The sequence below is a fragment of the Cariama cristata genome, unplaced genomic scaffold (genome assembly GCF_000690535.1).
Source record: "Cariama cristata isolate BGI_N322 unplaced genomic scaffold, ASM69053v1 Scaffold36480, whole genome shotgun sequence".
Classification (NCBI taxonomy): Eukaryota; Metazoa; Chordata; class Aves; order Cariamiformes; family Cariamidae; genus Cariama; species Cariama cristata.
Genome location: NW_009596976.1, coordinates 1 through 20,872, shown reverse-complemented (window position 1 = coordinate 20,872; position 20,872 = coordinate 1). Strand labels below are relative to the sequence as shown.

Here is a 20,872-nt window from a genome sequence, read left to right as displayed (position 1 = left end):
CAGTTCACTTGCTGTGAAGCAACTACAGGATTTCACCTCTGTATCTCTGCATTTGGGAAGGGCTGATGTAAGGCATTAATGAAAATTGTCCTGAAGTAGAAATTCCTGCTATATTTATCTTCAGTAATTCTTACGTTGCTATTCTTGAGCTTTGCCACAGATCTTTCGGTTCATTCAAATCTGTATTCATTAAAGATAATGTAACAACTGTACTATTCTGTTCTAACTCAGTCTTGGGCTGAGAGTGCCAATAATGATAAATTCTATAAAAATGGGATTTCAAATGCGGTCTACAGTTACTTTCCTTCACAGCGAGTTCAGCTTTTACATCTGTGCTTCCATATGTGTCATTGACTTCTACTACACATTTTTATTTACCAGTTCATGAAAAAATACTGGTAGTTAAGTGTGAACACTGGGACTCTTATAGTGAAGATCTTAATGATTCTGGGAAATGTAGAAAGCAGTTGGAAGTAGATCTGCTTTGTTGGGAGCCTGAAGCATGCCTAGATTGTGCAGTTCCCTGAGTCAGTGTCTGTCTTCTTATGGCCTCACCGTGTTTTCCCCTCCATAGAGCTACCAAGAAAAATCTTATGTTTTAGAATACTTGAATAGATTCTAATGGGTTTCAAATCACATTTAAATATTAATATTATAAAATGTCAAGAATGAAATATAAAGAGAATTATCGGAACAATCAGATTAGCTGATATACTGCTTTTACCCGGGAGGACATACACTGTCATTCTTAAATGGTACTCTAAGTTTATAGCTGAAGGATCACTCCAGTCTTTGGTAAAAGTGTTTTGAATGTTTAATTTCTGTTTTGAGGATTTGTAAATGATCCAAAAGCTTCCTGGTCCTGATACTTGGAAGCGTCAGTCAGTTGCTGCTGAAATCAGTGTCAGTACAGATTAAGTTTCACCCCCTCTTTCCTAGAATGGCTTGAGGTACATGCTCTAACAAAAACACAACAAAGAATAACCAGTAAAGAAGCAGCAAACGTGTGCTTTCCCCTTTATATCATGCAGGGGCAGAACTTTGACAGTCTCCCATGTGAATGCAGATGGTGGTGGTGGTGTTGTTCTGGTGTTGACGTCAAAGCATTAATCTGATGTTCTGTTGAAAAAGGCATCAGGCTCTGCCATTCTATATGGAAAGAAAGTAAGATACCACTCAGGTGTAGATTGGTATTAAAGATGATATCCTTTTCACCTCTTTCTTTGCCTATGAGAACATCGTTTATTTGTTTTAAAGGACAGGCCCTTTCTCCTAGATGGGGCCAGATTGAAAAGTGAATTAGTTGTTCATGCCACATTTAACAGCATAGGAAGGACTGGTTCTGCTCTGGTGTGGCCTTTGCTGGATGAAGGGAGATGGGGGTTGTTGAGGCACGTTGCCCTGGGACACAAATTTAACTTTAAATGTCACTTTAAGATAAGTAAAAAAGAGTTCCCTGGAAGTTTTAGAGCAGAAAGAAATTTTTTTCAGAAGGAATTGGCTCTTATTCGACACAGAGACCTACAAGGAATGGCTTGCTTTGGCAATGGTGGCATGGTTTTACTGAGAACTCGTGTATAAGTGGACTTGTAATTGTTGTTCTTTATATTCTAGCCTCTATTTGAAAAGCCGCATGTTTTGATAAGTAAAGACTTTTTTGCATAGTATCTGTTTTACCACAGTCTGATAGTATATATGCTGAATATAACAAAATAGCTGAGATGCTAACTGAAAGTAGGAATAATCACGGGGATGCTGTCATGTGCTGGTGGGAGGAGGGTTCTGAGCATAGCTCCGCTGTATGAGAACGCTTTTACTCTACTATTTGTTTTTCAAAACAAGAGAATAAACATAGCCTGTGCAGATTTCACCAAAGTCTGACTTAGGAGTAATGCTGAGTGAAGAACTCTGCTCAAAGAAAAAAAATGTATTTTAACTGGTAATGCTGAAAAACTGTACAGGTATGATGGTTCAGGTTTTTTATTATGCTCTAGTGCTGCTATTTTGTTAAAGAGCCTTTCTGTATAAGGGTGGGGATCTTGTAGGCAAGCAAAACAGTAAGAAAGCAACATCCTTGAAGACAATGTAGTTACATTAGATACTAAGGTTTGATACCATGTATGATATTTTTTTATTCTTGTTTTTGATATAACATGTTTCTTTTTTTACTTCCTGATACTTATTTTATGAGCCTTTTGTCAGACTTTTAGTGTAGATATAGTGTTACTGATGTCTGTGCTAAGCTGCTTGCTTTGCTACAGTTCCATTTTTCCTTATGTTGTTTAAAAATGCAGGATTAAGCAGGATGTGAGGCTCGGCAAAGTCTTTAGATATACATCTGAAGTAGCAGTGGGTCTATAGAAACTATTAACTGGTAAAATTACTGATAGATAAATTGGACCAATTTCAACATGTGCCTTATCTTGAAATTAATAGAGAAGATATTTTATTAGGCAGTTCTGAATTTGGCACAATTTTTAATTTGCCCTGTTGAGAAAGTCTGTCTCTTCCCTTCCTCTACGGCTGGGCAGCGAGCGTGCTTGCTGTAATCCCTCTACCACTAGATGTTGCTATATGAGTGATTGATATAATCTTATCTGATGCTGGATGGATTAATCTCTTTAAAAAAGGAGGAGATATCGCTGAAACAGTATTACTGCCTATTCTGAAATTAGTATTTTGAGATGTTTGCCTGAGACATTTTTAGAATTTATTGGCTCTGTCATATTAGTCATAAAGATTGTTTCTTTCTTTTATACCCAGTAGTATGCTAGTCATTATTTCCAATTAGGCAGGCTTTTCTTTTCATATGTCTATAGAGCTCGTGGTGTCAGTAGTGAGGAAAAAAGGGAACAAAACGTAACTCAGCCAAAAAGGTTTCTGCAGGAACCCTGTTCTGTAGCATCTGTAGCTTTTCATTCAATGAAAGATGGCAGGGGAAGAAAACTGCTGTACATTCCAGCATGAGGAATAATCACTTTTCAGGGGAAAATTTTGTCTTTGCTTCACTTTGACTGTTTTTAAGCACTACCTTTTTGGTGAAGGATTACTTACCTCCTTGGGGGGGTTGCTGTGTTTATTCTACACAGAAGTCTGCAAATAGAAGATCTCCATCAGGGTGAACTGAAGTTATCCTAAGGAAAAATTTCATTGCATGGATTGTGTAAGCTCACTGAGACTGAAGTAAAGCTGGAAAGGAATCTACAAGTGAATAAAACAAGAAGTTTGGAATTGGATTTGGGGAATCTGGGCTTGGAAATGCCTCAGGTAAGTGTTATGATTTTGTTTGCTTCTGTAAATAATTTTGCTTCCTTATTTAAAAAAAAAAAAGTTTAAAAGCGAGTTTGAGTGGCATTAGCAGGGAGAATTTGTAAGAGATTAAATGGTGTATATTTTTTAGGGTCCCAGTAGTGTGTATGGTGGTGGCTGTGTTGCTGCTCTTGGTACTGTATTTGTTCACACACCCAAGATTCAGCGAAGTTGTGTCTTGATGAGGGTGGATGCCTGGAGAGCAGCCTTTTATTACTGCAGTGATTCAGACATCAGCACACTGAATGACTTTCAGCAGTACAGTGTTTCTCCCTTCCCAACCCTCAGGGCAAGTGTGTCTAGAAGAGAAATAGAAGTCTGGAATTAAATGTAGCAGAAAGCCTTGCTGCCCATTCCCTGCATGCCCAGTCATCCTGCATAATGTTTTTTTTGCAAAGTTCCACTTCTTTCTTGAGAGATATAACATTCTTGATTTAGTTGTAATAAATTTTGCTATTGTTATAATCTCAGGTGAAAGTTTTATGAGTTCTAATGGTTCTAAAAACAGTCAACACTGCTTTAGTACAAAATGGTTTGTATTGGGGTGAAGGCCCTGCAAGCATGTAGTGCGTATTGATACTCACAGATCTTGCCAGTACTTGCTCTCCTCTTCTACAAATGTTAACATATCCCTAAACTTGGCAAACACATGAGAATTTCAAACCAACAAAAAAGAATGAATGAGCAATGCTCTTGCAGCTATATGATGAATACAAATGTGTTCTTTGATTAGAGCTGCATGCTGTTAGCTGCCCTTAAAGCGTTCTCTCGCTCTGGGAAATGACAGGCTTATCTGCGTAGGTAAAAATCTTCCAGATGCAAGTATAGCACAAGTTCAGAGACTTGGATGAAATGGCAATACTCTTTATGTTTTGTTCAAGAAAAGAATATGCTTTTGTAGAGCATGCTTCAAATGTCAGTATCAATTTTGTTGTAGCCCAGTGTGAGTGGAATGGACCCTCCTTTTGGGGATGCCTTTCGGAGCCATGTGTTTTCAGAGCAGACTCTGATGAGCACGGACCTCTTGGCAAGCAGTTCAGATCCAGACTTCATGTATGAACTGGTAGGTCATTTTTCTGTGTGTGTACATAACTTCTTCTCTTTGACTAATACCCTGAGTTTGTGTAGTAATAAAGGGGTATTTGTTCAAGAATACTAGAAGATTATTCATTACTGCTAGCTACTGATCAGGGAAGAGCCTGTCTGCTTGTCCAGCAAATGTGATGCTTCCTCAATAGACGCTTGTTAAAGCTGGCCATCAGGAGAGACTTGATATACAAGTCTCAAATAGAGCTGCGTTGACGTTTTGTAATGGTGCTTGAGACTCTTCCTTACAATCTTTTCTGCAAGAGCAGCTATATGCTACTTCACCCAAGCTGTGAATGCAGGGGAAGCAAAACAGAAGTTGACTCATGAGCTCCTTTTTTTTTTTTTTTTTCTTTTTTTTAATCCTGCATCAAAGGAGAAAGGTAGCTCATAGTCTTTAATTGATCATGTTAGAATGAGGCTTTCCAGGGACTGATAAACTTGAGCATATTCTGTTAAGCACTAAGATTGACGTATGTTAATGGAGATGAGAACAGCTTGCCTGTGATGTCTTTCATATTTTAAATACATGGATATTGGTACTAATCTAGTTCCTGATGACCAGATGAATTTGCAATAGCAGAAAAAGTAACCAGCAGCATTTGACTTGTATCTTCAGCAATCTCTTCAGAAGGATCTGCTGTTAAAGCATGGAATCTGGACTTCTTTCTGACCCTCAAAAGAAACTTTTAGTTGTAAGTTGAGGTATCTTCGTATGTTATCACTCTCTTACACTTCACTGGAACTAAGCTCACCATACTAGATTAAGTAGAGGACAGAGGTGATTGATACTTTTTTTGTATTAATTTTTAACTTGTCTGATTATGCACAGGACAGAGAAATGGACTATCAGCAAAGCTCCAGAGACAACTTACTTTCAATGGAGGACTGCAAAGACCTTGAGAACTTGGAGTCTTTTACGGACATTCTGGACAAAGAAGCTGCTCTGACCTCAAAGTGGGAGCAGTGGGACACCTACTGTGAAGACTTAACTAAGTACACTAAATTAACCAGCTGTGACATCTGGGGAACAAAAGAGGTGGATTACCTGGGCCTTGATGACTTTTCAAGCCCATACCAAGATGAAGAGGTGATAAGCAAAACACCGACACTGGCTCAGCTTAACAGTGAGGACTCCCAACCTGTTTCTGATTCACTCTATTACCCTGATTTGCTCTTTAGTGTAAAACAAAACCCTTTAAATTCTTTGTTACCTGGCAAAAAAATTGCAACCAGAGCAGCAGCCCCAGTCTGTTCCTCCAAGAACGTTCAGGCTGAGGCACCTTTGTCGGACTATGTTCAGAAGGCAAGCAAACCTGCAACTCAGCCTGCTTCCAGTACACAAATCATGGTGAAGACCAATGTGTACAATAATGAAAAGGTGAACATTCATGTTGAATGTAAAGACTATGTTAAAAAGGCAAAAGTAAAGATCAATCCTTTACCACAGAGCAGACCGGTGCTGAGCCAGACACATGCTGATGCAGCAAAGGAAAACACCTGCTATTGTGGTGCTGTAGCAAAAAGACAAGAAAGAAAAGGAATAGAGTCCCCACATAGTCACAGTACGCCTCCTGTTTTGCCTTTTAAAGAGACTCAAGAACTGCTCCTCAGTCCACCTCAGGAAACCCCAGGGCTTATTGTGGGGGAGAGCAGTCTTTCTGCCAGCACATCAGTGTCAGATTCTTCACAGAAGAAAGAAGAGCACAACTATTCTCTTTTTGTAACAGACAGTTTGGGTGAACAGTCAGCCAAAGGAGACCCTGAGGAAGATGAGGATGATGAGGATGATATTGAAGATGAGGACCATGATGAAGGATTTGGCAGTGAGCACGAGCTGTCTGAAAATGATGATGAGGAAGAAGATTATGAGGATGATAAAGATGATGATATCAGCGATACTTTCTCAGAACCAGGTACAAGCAACGTTGGGCTTTGTTAACGTGGAGGTCAATGGATTTGTCTGCCAAGTGGGAAAGAATGCTCTTGAATGCTTTATAGTTACAGATGAGCAACACTGATCTTAAATTACGAACTTTCACCCCAGATTTTCTAAGTGCTTTGCAAAATGTAATTAATTAAAACTATACAAGGTCCCTATTGCCCTGTTTTGAGAAAAACTGCATAAACTGTGGTCATGCAACAAAAATAATAACAAAGAATACAGGAAACCTAGCTTGTAGCCTAAGGTCGTAGAGCAATTACCTGCAATTGTTGTCGTCTTTTTTTTGTGGCTTGATGATAGGATGTGCAGAGCTTTCTAGTGCTTTAGTAGGTTGCTGCTTTGAATTTATCCAGAGTTGTATCTCTTGATAGGTGATATGAAATGATAGCCTGAGTGAAATAATTTCATAGTTACTTAAGTCCTACTGTAGGTACAGTTTTCCACAGAATCCAAAGAATACCTACCACTGAAACTAACAGAACTGTTTCTTGGTGGTTTTCAGCAGTAACTCTTAGTGGGTCTTCAAAGGATACTGAATTCCTCTCTTCTGCATGTAGAAATGGAGCCTTAACAACAGAAATAAGAACTAACCTTCACCTAGAAGGTAACAAAGCAGTAACATTGTGTAAAAATAAAATCTGAAGGGAAAGGCACAGGACTGTAATCAAGTATTAGTTTCATTGTAGAAAGTATTATAATATTCACATTTTATAAATGCTTTGTAGTAGAGTATAAGAATTAAGGTATTCAGACATTTGGCAATATGTAACTTTGGGCGGTAAAGCAGCTGAAATTTTGCCTTTTTAAAAACAGCAGCTTCCCTAAAGCTTGTCAGTCTTTGTCATGATGAGCAGTCAGATGAAATAATTTTCTAAGTAGATTTCCTGAGTTGGCATTAAACTTGTTAAGCATTGTGTCCTTTATGTTACTTTTACGTGTACATAACACATTTTTATTAGCATTTTAAAACTTCTTCCTCCATTCTTCTGAATTGAACTCCCTCTCCTTTCTGGGGCTTTGAGTAGCTGTTACAGCTCTGTAATGATTGCTGTACTGCACAGTGCTTTGCAGCCCACAGAGGCATGTTGCACAGAAAGCTTGGTAACCTTGAAAAAGAGATGTCAGATTAAAATGCTGGGATTTCAGTTGGTGGAATTACATTAACTATTTGCCATTTGTTCAAATTTTACTGACAAGCAATTAATCTCACCTTCCAAATGGAACGATGTCGTGCAGTACAGTAACTGAAGAACTTGGCTTATACAAGCATGCTAGAACTTTAAGTGAATGAAGCCATTCACCTCAAATATGGTGATATTAAAAGTTTAACCATTTGTTTTAATTATATTAGAAGGTAATGTCTCCAGGTATTTTAATTATGTCACTCTTGTACTTTGTGTTGCTTTTTTACCTTTACTCTGAAGGTAAATACTGTGGATAAAGTTTCTAAAAATAGGCTTGGCACAGGAAGATTTAACCTTCCATAGTACTGAAAGTAAAATCAGTTGATAAATTTAGAGTGAAGATATAATTTACTGAAAGGACAAAAACTTACTAGTTAGTGCTGACCCTCTGATGTATTTTATATATGGTTTGCTTTTATTTATTCTTTTTCACCTATGTTTTTGGAGTACATGAAATGCTTTCTTAAAGCATTAGTGTTGTCTAAGGAAATAGTTGAATATAGTGAACTTCAGGAACTTGGAGAAATAACTAAAAATGTGACTGACTGTCAGGCAACTTTGGGCAACAATGTTTTTATTATCACTGTGATACAGATTTAGCAATTTTGTTCATCTGCAAAGGTGATTTATTATGTGAATTATCAGCCCCGGCTTTTTCTAGCACTTAAATTTTTTTTGTCATTACTGGTATATTTTACCTATCTCATTTAATAGAAGTAATTGTAAATGACTGCTACTCTCACCAAGTAGTCAAGAGATTCCAGAAATGGGACATGCAAAAACTGATTCAGTTTTCAGTAGCTCTGGAGAAGAAATAGCTGAAAGGGAAAACTTCTTGTAGAGACATGGAGATTGTTTAAAGAAGTTGCATTGTGTCTATTCTGAGCACCTGGACCATCAGCTGGAGGAAAAAGACTCATAAATGGTTTGACAGAAGTCAGTATGACTAAATGGTAAAGAGAAGGGGTTTTCTGGTTTCGTTTTGGTGGGGCTCTTTTTGCTTTTAATTTGGTAAGACACAGATGTCTATCCTGTTCTCTGTTTTACTTAACCCTGGTGAATTTGAACCTAAAACCATAGTAAGTGATGTCAACAAAGATTTTTAGGAGGGACTTGCGAAGGGCTTGAAAGGTAAACACAAGAACCCTTTCAGATTTCTTAGAAGCCTGCCAAAGAAAGTGAGACTGCTATATGAACTTTGCTAAGAGGAGAATTCAGCATACAGTGCAGAGAAGCTGAACAGATTTGTTGCACTCCTGTGCATTACAGACTAGGTTAGGACATTGTGCACTACATTATTTCATGTAACTCTAAAATGATAGCAGGTCAGTGTTAGAGTTGCAAGGCAGGATGCATTAAGTCAACATAATTTAAGTTGCTGACTTAATTATAGTTTAAATAAGCAAACAGGAAGTCTTGATTTTAACCTTGTACATTTGTACACATCAGCTCTTAAAGAGATTTGTTTTTATCAGTTGGCTTAATTCTGTGTTATCATGAAGATGGGCTAAATTTATACATATCTATATAATGAGTTACATAGCTTGACATTTTTTTTCAAGTGGAAAGTAAGTAGGTTTTTAAAGAGTATTTTGATACTTATGTCAAACAGCATTTGGGTAAAATGGAAGTACAGTTAAAATATTTATGGTATTTGAAACTATAATAATGTAAATTGTCATAATCATTTTGGCTATACAAGAAAAAATGTTTTATAAAGCATGTTTCATTGTTTGATTTGCCTTTAAAATACTGTCTTTTTAATAAACTAGAGAATCAAAGTTAATGAGTTGATTAAATGATTAGAAACAGAACTTTAAAACTGATTTCATCCTTCTGCGCACCTAACTTTTATTCATACTTTGGTTATGAGGTGAGAGTCAGACCAAAGCAAGAAAGTTTGTTTTTCCTCTTTCAACTGTTTTTTCAAGTGCAAACAGACTAATTGAATAGACTGTTTTAAAAGAAGTGTTCTTTGTGCTACTGTTAAAAGATGAAGCAGAGCTCAAGCATATGGGGTCAAGGTTTGTTAAGCTTACGGTCTGTTCAGTGGTTGGCTTTTCTTTAATCTTCATCAGTTTATGCAATGTTTTGAAATGCATTCATTTTTTTAAGTAAATGTAAACTATTATATAGCATTTTAGTACAAAAGGTAATGCAGTGGTTTGGTTTTTTTAACCTTAGTATAGGTTGTCTTTATTTTCTAAAGCAGACATAGGATTTTAAAAACTGCTGTTTGTGTTTACATAATTATGGTATAAATATTTATGCAGTTTTGATAGTGGCATTATAGTTTCCATGTACTTCATGAACAGTTCATCATATCAAGCGCATCATAATATACCTCTAAAATATTGCGTAGCTTTACTGCGGATCATTGCTCTTCATCCCACTAAAGAGGTGAGGAAGAGATTGAACAGCTTGTGTCCAAATCCCTTCAGTTTAGATGGTCTCTTCTTATGTGCTTTAGGTCATTGTCCTGATAACTCTAGTCTAATAGGGATGGGTGGTTTGCTTTATTTCCTGAAGGTATTCAAACTCAAGGAAGAGCAGGAGTTGGACTTGATGATCCTAATGGGTCCCTTCCAACTCAGAATATTCTATGATTGAATAATTTTGCTTTCTTTATTAGTCTTTTCCTAATCCATCTTTATTATCTGCTTCTCCTTCCATGCTTTTTGATTAGAGATTAATTAAAATGTGCAGGCGAATTAGGATTATGTTCCTGCAAATTCATGGAGAAAACTGTAAGGATGGAAAAACATTCTCCAACAGCTGTTTGTACTCTGCAGTGGTGGGATTGTGGGGGAGAAGCGTAATAGAGCTTAAGGGGTCAGAGAACATAAAGGGGCTTTCAACGCATAAAAAAATTGTCTTGTTTCAACTAATGAAGCACCATCACTGGCTCAGTGTCTGTCCCTGGATTTAAGGCAAGTGCCCAGTAGTAGTTGATGCTGAAAACCAAGTCTATTAGATAATGTAAAACGGGCCTTGTCTGTGGTTTTGTTCTTAACTTGAATACTCAGTCCAGCGTTAAAGGGCTAGAAAGAGTTTAGTCCACATGATATAAACAATGCAATGCATCCTTTTAGGGTATGAAAATGATTCTGTGGAAGATTTAAAAGAAATGACTGCAATATCCTCTCGGAAAAGAGGCAAGCGAAGATACTTCTGGGAGTACAGTGAGCAATTAACGCCATTGCAACAAGAAAGAATGCTGAGGCCATCCGAGTGGAATCGAGATACGTTACCAAGTAACATGTATCAGAAGAATGGTCTCCACCATGGTAAGAATAGAGTCCTAGTTACAAGTGAATGTCTTTCGTTCTGACACCTTCAGTAGCCAAACTCCCATATTTGCAAGTGCTGAGAAGTTGTGTTTTGGCCATGAAAATAAATCATTAAAACACTGTATGTCTGTTGCTCAATTGGCGGAGTTCTGCAGTGTCCAAGGAAGGCAGAGTGAACGTACAGTAGTAACTTTCAGTGAGGTTTCTTCCAGAGGAAGGTGCATGAATTGAGAATTGTAACTTCCAAGGGCTTTCAGTGGAAACCCCAAGAGTTTGAAATTTTCTCAGTGCAATACTGTAAACATATTGGATGTGTCGCTTGACTGATACTTGCTCCTTGTAGCTGTTATTTTCAGCCTTGCTTGTGTTAGAAATAAGCTGGAAGCGAGCTGAGATGCAAAGTTCACATTAACTGCAGCATGAACTAAAGGATAAGCAGTCTTTTTGCTCCTCCCAATTTGTTTCTCTCACCTATGTGAATGCAGCACATTGAAGCAGTTACTCTTATGTGAATAAACTATTTCTTTAAAATGCCCTCTTAGAAATTTAAACCAAATGGTCTAATTGTGTTTTATTCCCATAACTTTTTGATTAGCAATTGGCTGTACCACACACATAACTAACATCACCCGGAACAAACCACTCTTAGGAGTAATGTTGGTTTTCTTGTCACAGGACCTCTTTGGTAGGCTGTTCCATTTGATTTTGGCTTTGAAGGAGAAAATGGAAACCAGCTTCCCTTGTTGTAATGTTAACGTTCCCTTACAGTTGAAAATTACCATCTTTAATATGGCAGTTTTACCTTCTGTTAAAAGGTTTTGTTGTTGTTGTTGTTGTTACTTGCAGATTTATTCAGGGAAGAAAACTTTTTTAAATCTACTTAGTTTTTATACACTTGTTTATCTTGTAGTGAAATATCAGTACCTAAAGTCCCTATAACTGCTCCTTCTTATGAAGGCTTATATCTATACTTGTCTTGAGGACAAGTCTTGAGGACTCAGTCCCACCAGACACTTGGAGGAGCAAGTGACCTTTAAGTCAGGTGTGTATGCAGGGGATTTGTAGGATCAAACACTACTTAACGTCCAGAAGCTACAGAATATAACACATGCAGGGTTTTTTAATTTTCATATACAGACGTGTACCAAGGTCAGCTACTACCTCTGATATGTCATGCCAAATTATCATCTCTCTAATAAATATTTCTGGAGCAGGTTTTTCAGTTTTATTAACATTTTCATGCAAGTGTCTGTAACAACCGACATTTTTAATAGAAATCTAGAAAAAGACAGCAGTGGCAGAGAATCTTAAAGAATAAAGATTTTTATCTTGAATATGTGTATTTCCTCAGGAAAGCCAGGCCTTAAATAGCTTCAAATACATATAAAAGTAGTTAACTATCCTTTATGTGGATCATTTAAGCTCAGTATCACTGAAGATCATTTCAGTACCAGGCTTCGACACTCACTCTTACTACAGAACTTCAGCAATAAGATTATTTAGGAATTTAATCAACTTGAGTGTGCAAGAGGATATACTGGCTGAACACATGAGTTAGCAAGTTACAGTTGGGACAAAACAACTGGGTTTGAACTTGTGACATACATTTTTCAGGACAGTTGTGTGTATACTGTCTATCACATCCGGTGGCCTGGCCAGCAGTATTTGCTCTTATCTGATCTGGATATAATGCTAATTGTACAAAGTAGTTTGTCTGGAAATGTTCTTTCTATTGTGAAAGACCATAGAGATCATATGATTCCAGTCCATTCTCTTGTAACGAACAAAGGAACTTAAACTGCACCCAAAAAATACATATTTAAGAATGTTTTTTCACAGGTTTGTGTACGTATTGTATCACTTCCCAACCCAATTTTCTGCATATTTAAAACAGGAAAATATGCAGCAAAGAAGTCACGGAGGACTGATGTAGAAGACCTGACTCCTAACCCCAGAAAACTTCTACAGATTGGTAATGAACTGAGGAAGCTGAATAAGGTGATCAGTGACCTAACGCCAGTCAGTGAACTTCCCTTAACTGCCAGACCGAGGTCAAGAAAAGAAAAGAACAAGTTGGCTTCCAGGTATATATTAGATAATGCTACATGGATGAGTGAATTTGGATTACTACAACTGCACGATTAAGATCTAACTAATTTTTGCCTTAAGAGATCTTGCTTCATCATGGCAGTTCCTGCAATGGGCTAATTACCAGTTTATCAAAAAGCAGAGCAAGTGGCACTTCGGAGGTGCAGTTTGCCTGTTCCCTAGATAACTATATATTTCCACTGGCAGCTGGCTTACTTAGCTGCAGGGCAAATGATTGATACAGTGATAAAATCCACAAGTGTGAAATGTAAGCAAATGTAGGTACCAGAGTACTTTCAGTGAAGGTGAGTGAGTAGGTAGATGACTTTGTGCATCACAGCTCTGGGAGTATTGGTTGATAAGTTCATGTGGCAAACAAACAGATGCTCTTAGTATTCTGGAATTTTTGTTAGTGTTCTAATTCTTCCCCTCTTCTTACTATAGGGCTTGTAGACTAAAAAAGAAAGCCCAGTATGAAGCCAATAAAGTAAAACTCTGGGGTCTCAACACGGAATATGGTAAATACAACTCTTCACATCTTAATTTTTCTTTTGTTCAGACAAGTCTGTCTTGCACCATCATGTAACCTGGGTCATACCTGGCAGTTTATAGAGAAAACAGGGTTGGTACAAACCCAACAGTTTTGTTGGTACAAAACCAGTTCACTCCATAAAGTGTACATAAATTGGGTTACCTGCAGTGTTGAGCTACTTTTTTTACATATGTAAATTATGTAAATATATGTATGTAATGTAAATATTTTAAAAAATATGTCTACAGATGTAAACTATTACATCTTAATTTTACAGTAAGTGTGATGTGACACCTTTGACACTTACAGATAACAGTGTGTGGACAACTGTGGATCTCTTTTGCTCCAGGGGGAATGTGCTGTAAATCTAATCCAGTTTTTTTTCTTTGCAGATAATTTACTGTTTGTGATCAACTCCATTAAACAAGAAATAGTTAATCGGGTGCAGGTACCTAAAGATGATAGAGGAGTCGACATGGAACAAAAGTTGAACGTACTTATTAAAGACACTCTTGGTAAGCAGTAAACTTAATGTATTTGCATGTATGTGAAGAGACGTAAGATCTGTGATATGTTAGATTGCAAACAATTTCTGGAATAGAGAAAAGAAAGAAGCGCTTCCTAATTTTAGTTGTGTATGCCTTTTGGTTTGTTACTAATCAAAGTGTTCATTGGCTTTGTATTACTTACAGGAATGTAAAAATACAATGAATGGCAACCTTACAGCATGTTTTCTTACCTTCCCTTTTTAGGACTACCTGTAGCTGGACAGACATCAGAATTTGTGAATCAAGTTTTAGAGAAAACTGCAGAAGGAGACCCCACCGGTGGCCTTGTAGGGCTACGAATACCAATGTCGAAAGTTTAAGACGGGACTTAGCTGTTCTCATCCGGTCAGATTCTACCTGTGTTGTCAAGTAATTCATTGTAAATTGCATTCTGGTCTGCATGTCAGTTTAGCATTATGTAAACACTTACAATTAGGTTCCATTGTTTTTAAATAACAATGTAGTAAAACAAATCAAAGCATGATATAAAATGCTTAATAGCATTTTTGGACCATAAACCAGATAGTTTCAAAGCTGCTTTAAGCTTGAATACAGAGATGAGGATTCTTTTTTAAATTAAGTTATCTAGGACCAGAATATATCACTTTTGTTTTAGAAGCAAAACCGTGTTTTTGCTAGTAAAAATGTTTAGCATATGCCAGACATTGCGACAGGTTTATGCTCCAAGTAAAATAAGAGGAAGCGGTTTTTTGGTGAAGCTGTCAATTTAGGGAGTTTCTTGTTCTTTTTTTTAAATAATAATTGGATTTTCTTTTGTTCTTCGTAAAAAACAGTAAGCTTTCTTTGCAACCATTACCTTGTACATAGCACACGTGGCATTAGAGCTAGTGTGCCATATAAGACTTTAATTTCTGAGCTTAATATAGTATTTAAATGTCTGTGCAAGCAAGAGAAAAAAGTATATTCTTTGTGCCTTGTATTTTGGGGGGAGAGCTATCAGTATAAGCTGGTAAAGTTTTGTATGAAGAAAACCCTGAGGGGAAAAACCAAGATGTATAGATGGTAAGATTATAGGTTTTAATGTATTTGTTCCAGCTCTTAAATTTTTGAATGTATATAGGAATATGTTGAAAATGTAGATATATGCCACAGAGTCTATGTATTGTATAAAAGATGGCTCTAGAAAACTCAATTTCGGTACTTTGGCCGGAAGAAAACAAATACTTGCACATTAATGCGATTGTTTATTTTTGTACCAAAGACAAATGCAACTGATATGGCAAACTGCCAGTCTAAGTAAAGTTTTGCACAGCTTATATGATACTGTACTGAATGTAAAAACAAATGAAAAAAGAAAAAAAAATTAAAGGTCAGGGTTAGGGATCTTACTGAACTGTGAATTTTTTTGTTTGGGTCCAATTATCTACAGAAGGAGCATTCATACATAACAATATTATTTTGCTGGTTTTGTAGTTCGCTTCCATGGTAGATAAGTTGGTGGCCGTCTCGGAGTCTTTAAATCTTTTTTCTCTGCACTTACTGTAGGAGATTTTAATATATTTGGATTTTAGTAAGCTATTGGTAAAATAGTTTTCAACTTTGAGAATTTAAAAAAAATATTTAGCTTGTTGTAGTATACTTCCACCAAACAACCAAAATAAAATTATTTTTATTGTAATGTGTATATATGTAAAGAGAAAAAAGAGCTACAACTATCTAATTCCTTAATTGCCACTTTTCCAGTTGGTGTATTATTATGCATGTGATGTTTCCAAGGATCAGCACAGGCTTCAAACAAAACAAAACAAAAAAATTTATAGACTTTTATATTTTTGTACAGGTATTTCGAAACTAGCTTCTTCAAACTTATATGTGACTTATTCTTGTTAATTCAGTAGTTTCTATGATTGAGGAATATTAACACACAGTTCTTATTTGCTCTTCTGCTAATAAGAGTTGGCTTTGTAGTCAGTGTTAACGTACAGATTAAAAGCTTTAGCCTTTGATGAGAAAGTCCTTTATCTCAAGGCAAGATCATTCTCTGGTTTCATGGACCCCCTCCCCCCCGCCTTTTCCTCCCTGTTCTTTCTCTCCCTATTTAAAGATGACAAAACACTGTTTACTGAAAATAGAAATACCAAATATTTTCAAATGTAGCTGCTGAAAAAAAAATGCAAAAGTCCATGAAGGCTTTCTCCCCACTCCCTTTGGGGAATTTCTCCACTTCATTTCTAGTTTGTCTAAGTTTGTTTGTACTGTGATTCCTTTTTGTTTATAAGTAGATTATTTTTATATCCAAGCTTGTACTATAAAAAAAGTCTGAATCAGTAAGAGTGGCCGATGAAGGTGGTGGTCCTGCCACATACTTGTGAGTGTGCACACAGCTTACGTTGTATAGAAATATTTTGGAAGACTCAAAAGGGAGGAGGAGGCCAAAATACCACTACTGAGCTGTACAGAAAGTCTTTCCTACAAAAGACTGAACAAATACCCAAGGCAATTTAGGCAAACCTTTGTAAATCCACGTAAGACTTGCAAAATCTGAGTGGAATGTGGGTGGGTTTGCTTTGGGTGTTGTTGTTGTTGTTGTTGTTGTTGTTAGGGCGAGGTGAGAGTTGGCTGCTGCTTTACACAGAGGGTCAGATGTATTCTTATTCTAAGTATTGCCGATGTTGCAGTTATTCCGGAGATGCACACGGCCCATAAAACCCCGACAAAGAATGTCTCTTGGGAAGGTAAGGCCGTGTCTGTACCACGATTTGAATACTGTTGTTCCTTTCTGATGAGAGGTCCTTATGCTATATCCAAACTGTGTAGACAGGGCAGCAATTCTAAACATTAAGAGAGCAGTTTTGCAATCAGGTAAAAACTTCTGTGACAAGTTGAACTGACAAGGTATTAAAAAGCCCCTTTTTTACTGCTCAGAAATACTGGGCAAATATAACTTTATAGCTTTTTATTTTTGTCTGAAAACCAGAACATGATTTTGGTCTAGCATTTCAAAGTAGACTTTGAATCTTTAGTGAATTCCATACCCTTGCATTTCAGTGTTTTCTATGTATTATTTTAAGTTAAAGCTTTTAAATAGTTGAGCTTTTTAATGTTGACACTTTATTTTGTACCTATTTATATGTATGTATATCTTAGAAAAGCACTTTGTTTAAAAAAAAAAAAAAAAAGAAACTGCGTTTTATATGATTCCTGCCACTTGCTGCTAACTCTGGGCTGGTCAGAATGCTGCAGCGATACTTGATATAAATAAAACCTGGCAGTAAAATGTAGAGTAAAGATAAGACCTTTTGCTGGTTTAACTTTATCATAAAGGTGACATAGGCAAGCTGTGCAGCTTTACATTTTAACCAGGGGACTCTGTGGCATTTAAACCGTCTAGAAATGGTTGTACTTTAATGCCAGTAACAATCTGCTTCCTCTAGTGTCATTAAAATATATACATTTAGTGTATACTTATCACAAACAAAAATCTTGTAAGGATATAAAAAGCAACAAATGTACATGTTCTGTTTTTTGGCAATTGTGGCATGCATTTTGGATGATCTTTAGAGAAGACCATTTTCTAAAGATTTTCAGTGTTCATACATGGTATGTGGATCTTAATGAAGTCCTGGATTTTTTTGTTCGTTTTTGCGTGTAGGCATTGTGAATATTCACTTTTAATCCTATATCCAAAAAAAATTATACATTTTTGATTTAATACAAACAAAAGCTCTTCCTTTTTCTGATACACTGGATTCTCTAGAATTTGTTTCCATATTAAAAGCATGCTGTCATAACTGCTCTTGTTGAGATCTCGTCAGTCTGAACTTAGGTGCCACACTTTGAATTGATGGACTGCTTGTTCTACTGTACCATGTATGATTCTTGTCCTTACCTACTTTCATGACAGATGATGATGTGGCTTTATATTGTGCCTTACTTGTACATCTAGAACTAAATGTTTTTCATTCCCTCTGAACTCTTCAAACCTAACCCTTCTGAAATTGAATCAGAACTGATAAAAGCATCCTGAAGAAAGTCTGGATAGATCTGATTTCAGTTTCTCTCAGTAGTAGTCCTTTTGTATTTATATGGAAGACCAGTTTTTGAATGGCCTTGCAAAATGTGGGGGTGCTCACGAAGGGTGTTTTTTAGCCCTAAACCCCTTTTGCTAACGCTTCCTTTTATGGTTTATTGAACACATTTACTGATACTTGGTGAGTACCTTTCTTTTGGATGAGAGAGACTTACTACTAAAGCTATGTTTACGTGTGGATGGGCTGGTTTTTCTTACCGTATCAGTTGAAATCATTGTGATATAATGAAGTTGCATTGCTGTAAAGCTGATTTGAGAGTGAGGCTCAGCTGTGCTCAGTTCCTAATTATAGATAGACTTTTTTTCCATACTAAGAGGGCCAGAAAAAAGTTTTTTAAAAAAACAACAAACAAAAACCTAAAATGGAAAAAGGGTCTTTTAACTAACCTAAAAGCAACCAGACACTCCTGAAATACAGTGGTGTCAGTTTTGATTTTATTTTAAAAATATTTCCCCTCCCTAATATTTATCTGATATTTGCCTTCATTAATAAAAGTTAGCTTATTCACAAAATATAAAGACTGGATGTGCTTTTCTTTTCCATAAATCATTTAAACATAGCTTTTTTTTTTTTTTTTTAAAGCTCTAAAAGGCTTGATCAGGAGAATTTCAAAGGGTTGTATACAAGTTGCCTTCAGCAGAAATAGCAAATGCAATTCTGTTCCTCAAACGTGCTTGCTAGTCTTCCTGAAATTCTGTTGAGGCATAACCCAATTATGTACCGTGAATGTTAGGATCTGTATTTGGCCTTGAGACCTGAATTTCAAGATGCATCTAATCATGATTTTAATTTCTTCTTTAAGTTGGAGGCTTCAGTTGGAATGGTCTAGTTAAGTGTGCTGCTAGATGTGGTCTTGGCTTATTGACACAGCCTTGCACACAGCTGAGGTTTATTTTGTTTACCCCAGGGATCGTGTGAAGTACATTTCAAACAGTTACTGCTTCAGTGACTGATTCTTGTTGTAACTGTATTAAGGGCATTAGTATGTTGAGAAAACACCACTCTTGAATAACTCCCAATATAAACTGGGATTCTTAAATGTCATTAATAAAAGATGGCACTTCTAGGTTGTATCTTCTTTGCAGCATACAAAAATGTCTCTATCTTTCTACAACTTACATTTACAATATGCCATGTTTTTTCCCCCAATGCTTCTAGCATGATAAGAAGGTGTGTGTGCGCACTGAATTATAATCCTCAGCCTCTTAGACATTCATGAACTTCCACAAAAGCAAATACTGACTATGCATTTATTGTCTTTCTAATGAGCTGTGGAGCTAAAAGTGGAGCCAGAGCTATGTGAAGCTGTACTCCCTGCCCCCCCCCCCCAAAAAAAAAAAAAAAACAAACCCAAACTCCAGACTTTTTAGATAACATGAATGTTCAGGGTTTTTTTTTTACTTAATATTTTGTAGTTGGGTGTCTGTGTAAGTCACATTTGGGTGAGTTAACTAGCTACTGTAAGGAAAACTTCCAGATTGGATTTGGTATTGGCAGAAGTACACTGTGCCCTATCAAAATCTTCTGATTAAGAAACAGAACCTAGTAGTAGCACTCAATTTTATTAATCTTTCTTATAATGATGGATATCCATGGATTCTGATTTGAACCATCTATCCTCCCACACTATTATGTCCAAGTAAAACTTATGGCTCAGTATTTGTGGTTGGGTGAACTCTTAAGGCTGATGGCACATGCAGACATAGGTGGTTGACGGGGAAAAAGATAAAAGCTTTTTAAACAGAACATGGCATCCTGTTCTGCCTATGCTTGGGGTCATGATTGTAATGCTGTCCTTGACATTCTATAATCAGCTTCCAACTGGAGCTCAGAAAAACTTTCTGAAAGTCTTGTCTCTCTTAGAAAATAAATTTACCTTGTTAAAAGCATGATCTGTTAAGAGTTGCAATGTTTAATGTTGGTTAATAGTTGTGCAGTTTTTATTTTTTTGAAAAGAGGCACAATTAAACTGTTGACTTTGTTTACTCTGTCACCCTTGATCCCTAGCACTTCTATTCAGATACAAATTCATCAATGTATGCAACATCCTTTGTAATTTAAAATAAAAATCGTGGAGGAAATACCGTCTGGATTCATTGTATGTGTGGAGTGATAGTGAATGGTGTGTGCTCCCTTGAAGTGAATGCCCTCAGTCTCCTTGTATTGTCAGCAACTTTCCTTTGGAAGGGATCAGAGCTAGGTAAGGAAACAACTTGTTTTCCACCCAGGTTAGCATTTGTACTAACGGCTGCCTTGCAAGGCTGCTGGGTCAGCATGGTGGGACCACCAGGAGAACCTGGACTGCAACCCACCAGCTCCTTTGGCAGGCTTTCTGCAGTGGCCATGAAAATGGTCTCCATCTTCAGCACCTGCTAGCTTTGTCCAAACCTGGTTTGTCACACAGCCCAGCCCGAGGGCAGGAGGGGGAGGACCTAGCACCAGAGGAAGAGTTTGTGGAAAAAGCAAAAGGGCCATTACGTCGCCTCCCCTTTACTCCTTTCAGGGGTACCGAAGGTACCTCATGTTGTTCCTCCAGCTTGCTCAGACTGACACCACCCATCTTTGCTGCGGAGGGTCAAAGGCTGTCCAGGTCTCAGCCTGTCCACCCAGGAACCTTGGGAGGGCTGTTGGGATAACACTGCCGATTCAGAGGTGCGCGTGGCCCTGATGTTATCATTGCTTCTCCCAGGTGCCACGGTGGGTGCTGCTTTGGGCCCTTTTTTTAGCTCATGAAGGGGGTCCCTTAGCCCTCATCAGCTCATAAACCACCTTTTCATGCTTTTACACAGTGCATGAAGGAATGTTTCACTACCTAGAGAACTATAAAAGCTGTAGTAC

At 37.2% G+C, this 20,872-nt stretch overlaps 1 protein-coding gene across 2 annotated transcripts; it reads left to right on the top strand.

Annotated features, from left to right (window-relative positions):
• Window positions 1-3,090: 3,090 nt before the first annotated feature.
• CREBRF (CREB3 regulatory factor) lies at window positions 3,091-14,302 on the top strand. 2 transcript variants are annotated; one of them, XM_009708160.1, is made up of 9 exons: window positions 3,091-3,267; window positions 4,247-4,372; window positions 5,228-6,311; window positions 6,843-6,944; window positions 10,617-10,811; window positions 12,709-12,898; window positions 13,347-13,420; window positions 13,827-13,949; window positions 14,187-14,302. In XM_009708160.1, exons 1-9 carry the CDS (start codon window positions 3,259-3,261, stop codon window positions 14,300-14,302), a joined length of 2,019 nt encoding a protein of 672 aa, XP_009706462.1. In that variant the 5' UTR covers window positions 3,091-3,258. The 2 variants fall into 2 exon arrangements, with proteins under 2 accessions (XP_009706462.1, XP_009706470.1); XM_009708168.1 differs by lacking the exon at window positions 6,843-6,944.
• The last annotated feature ends 6,570 nt before the right edge of the window (window positions 14,303-20,872 follow it).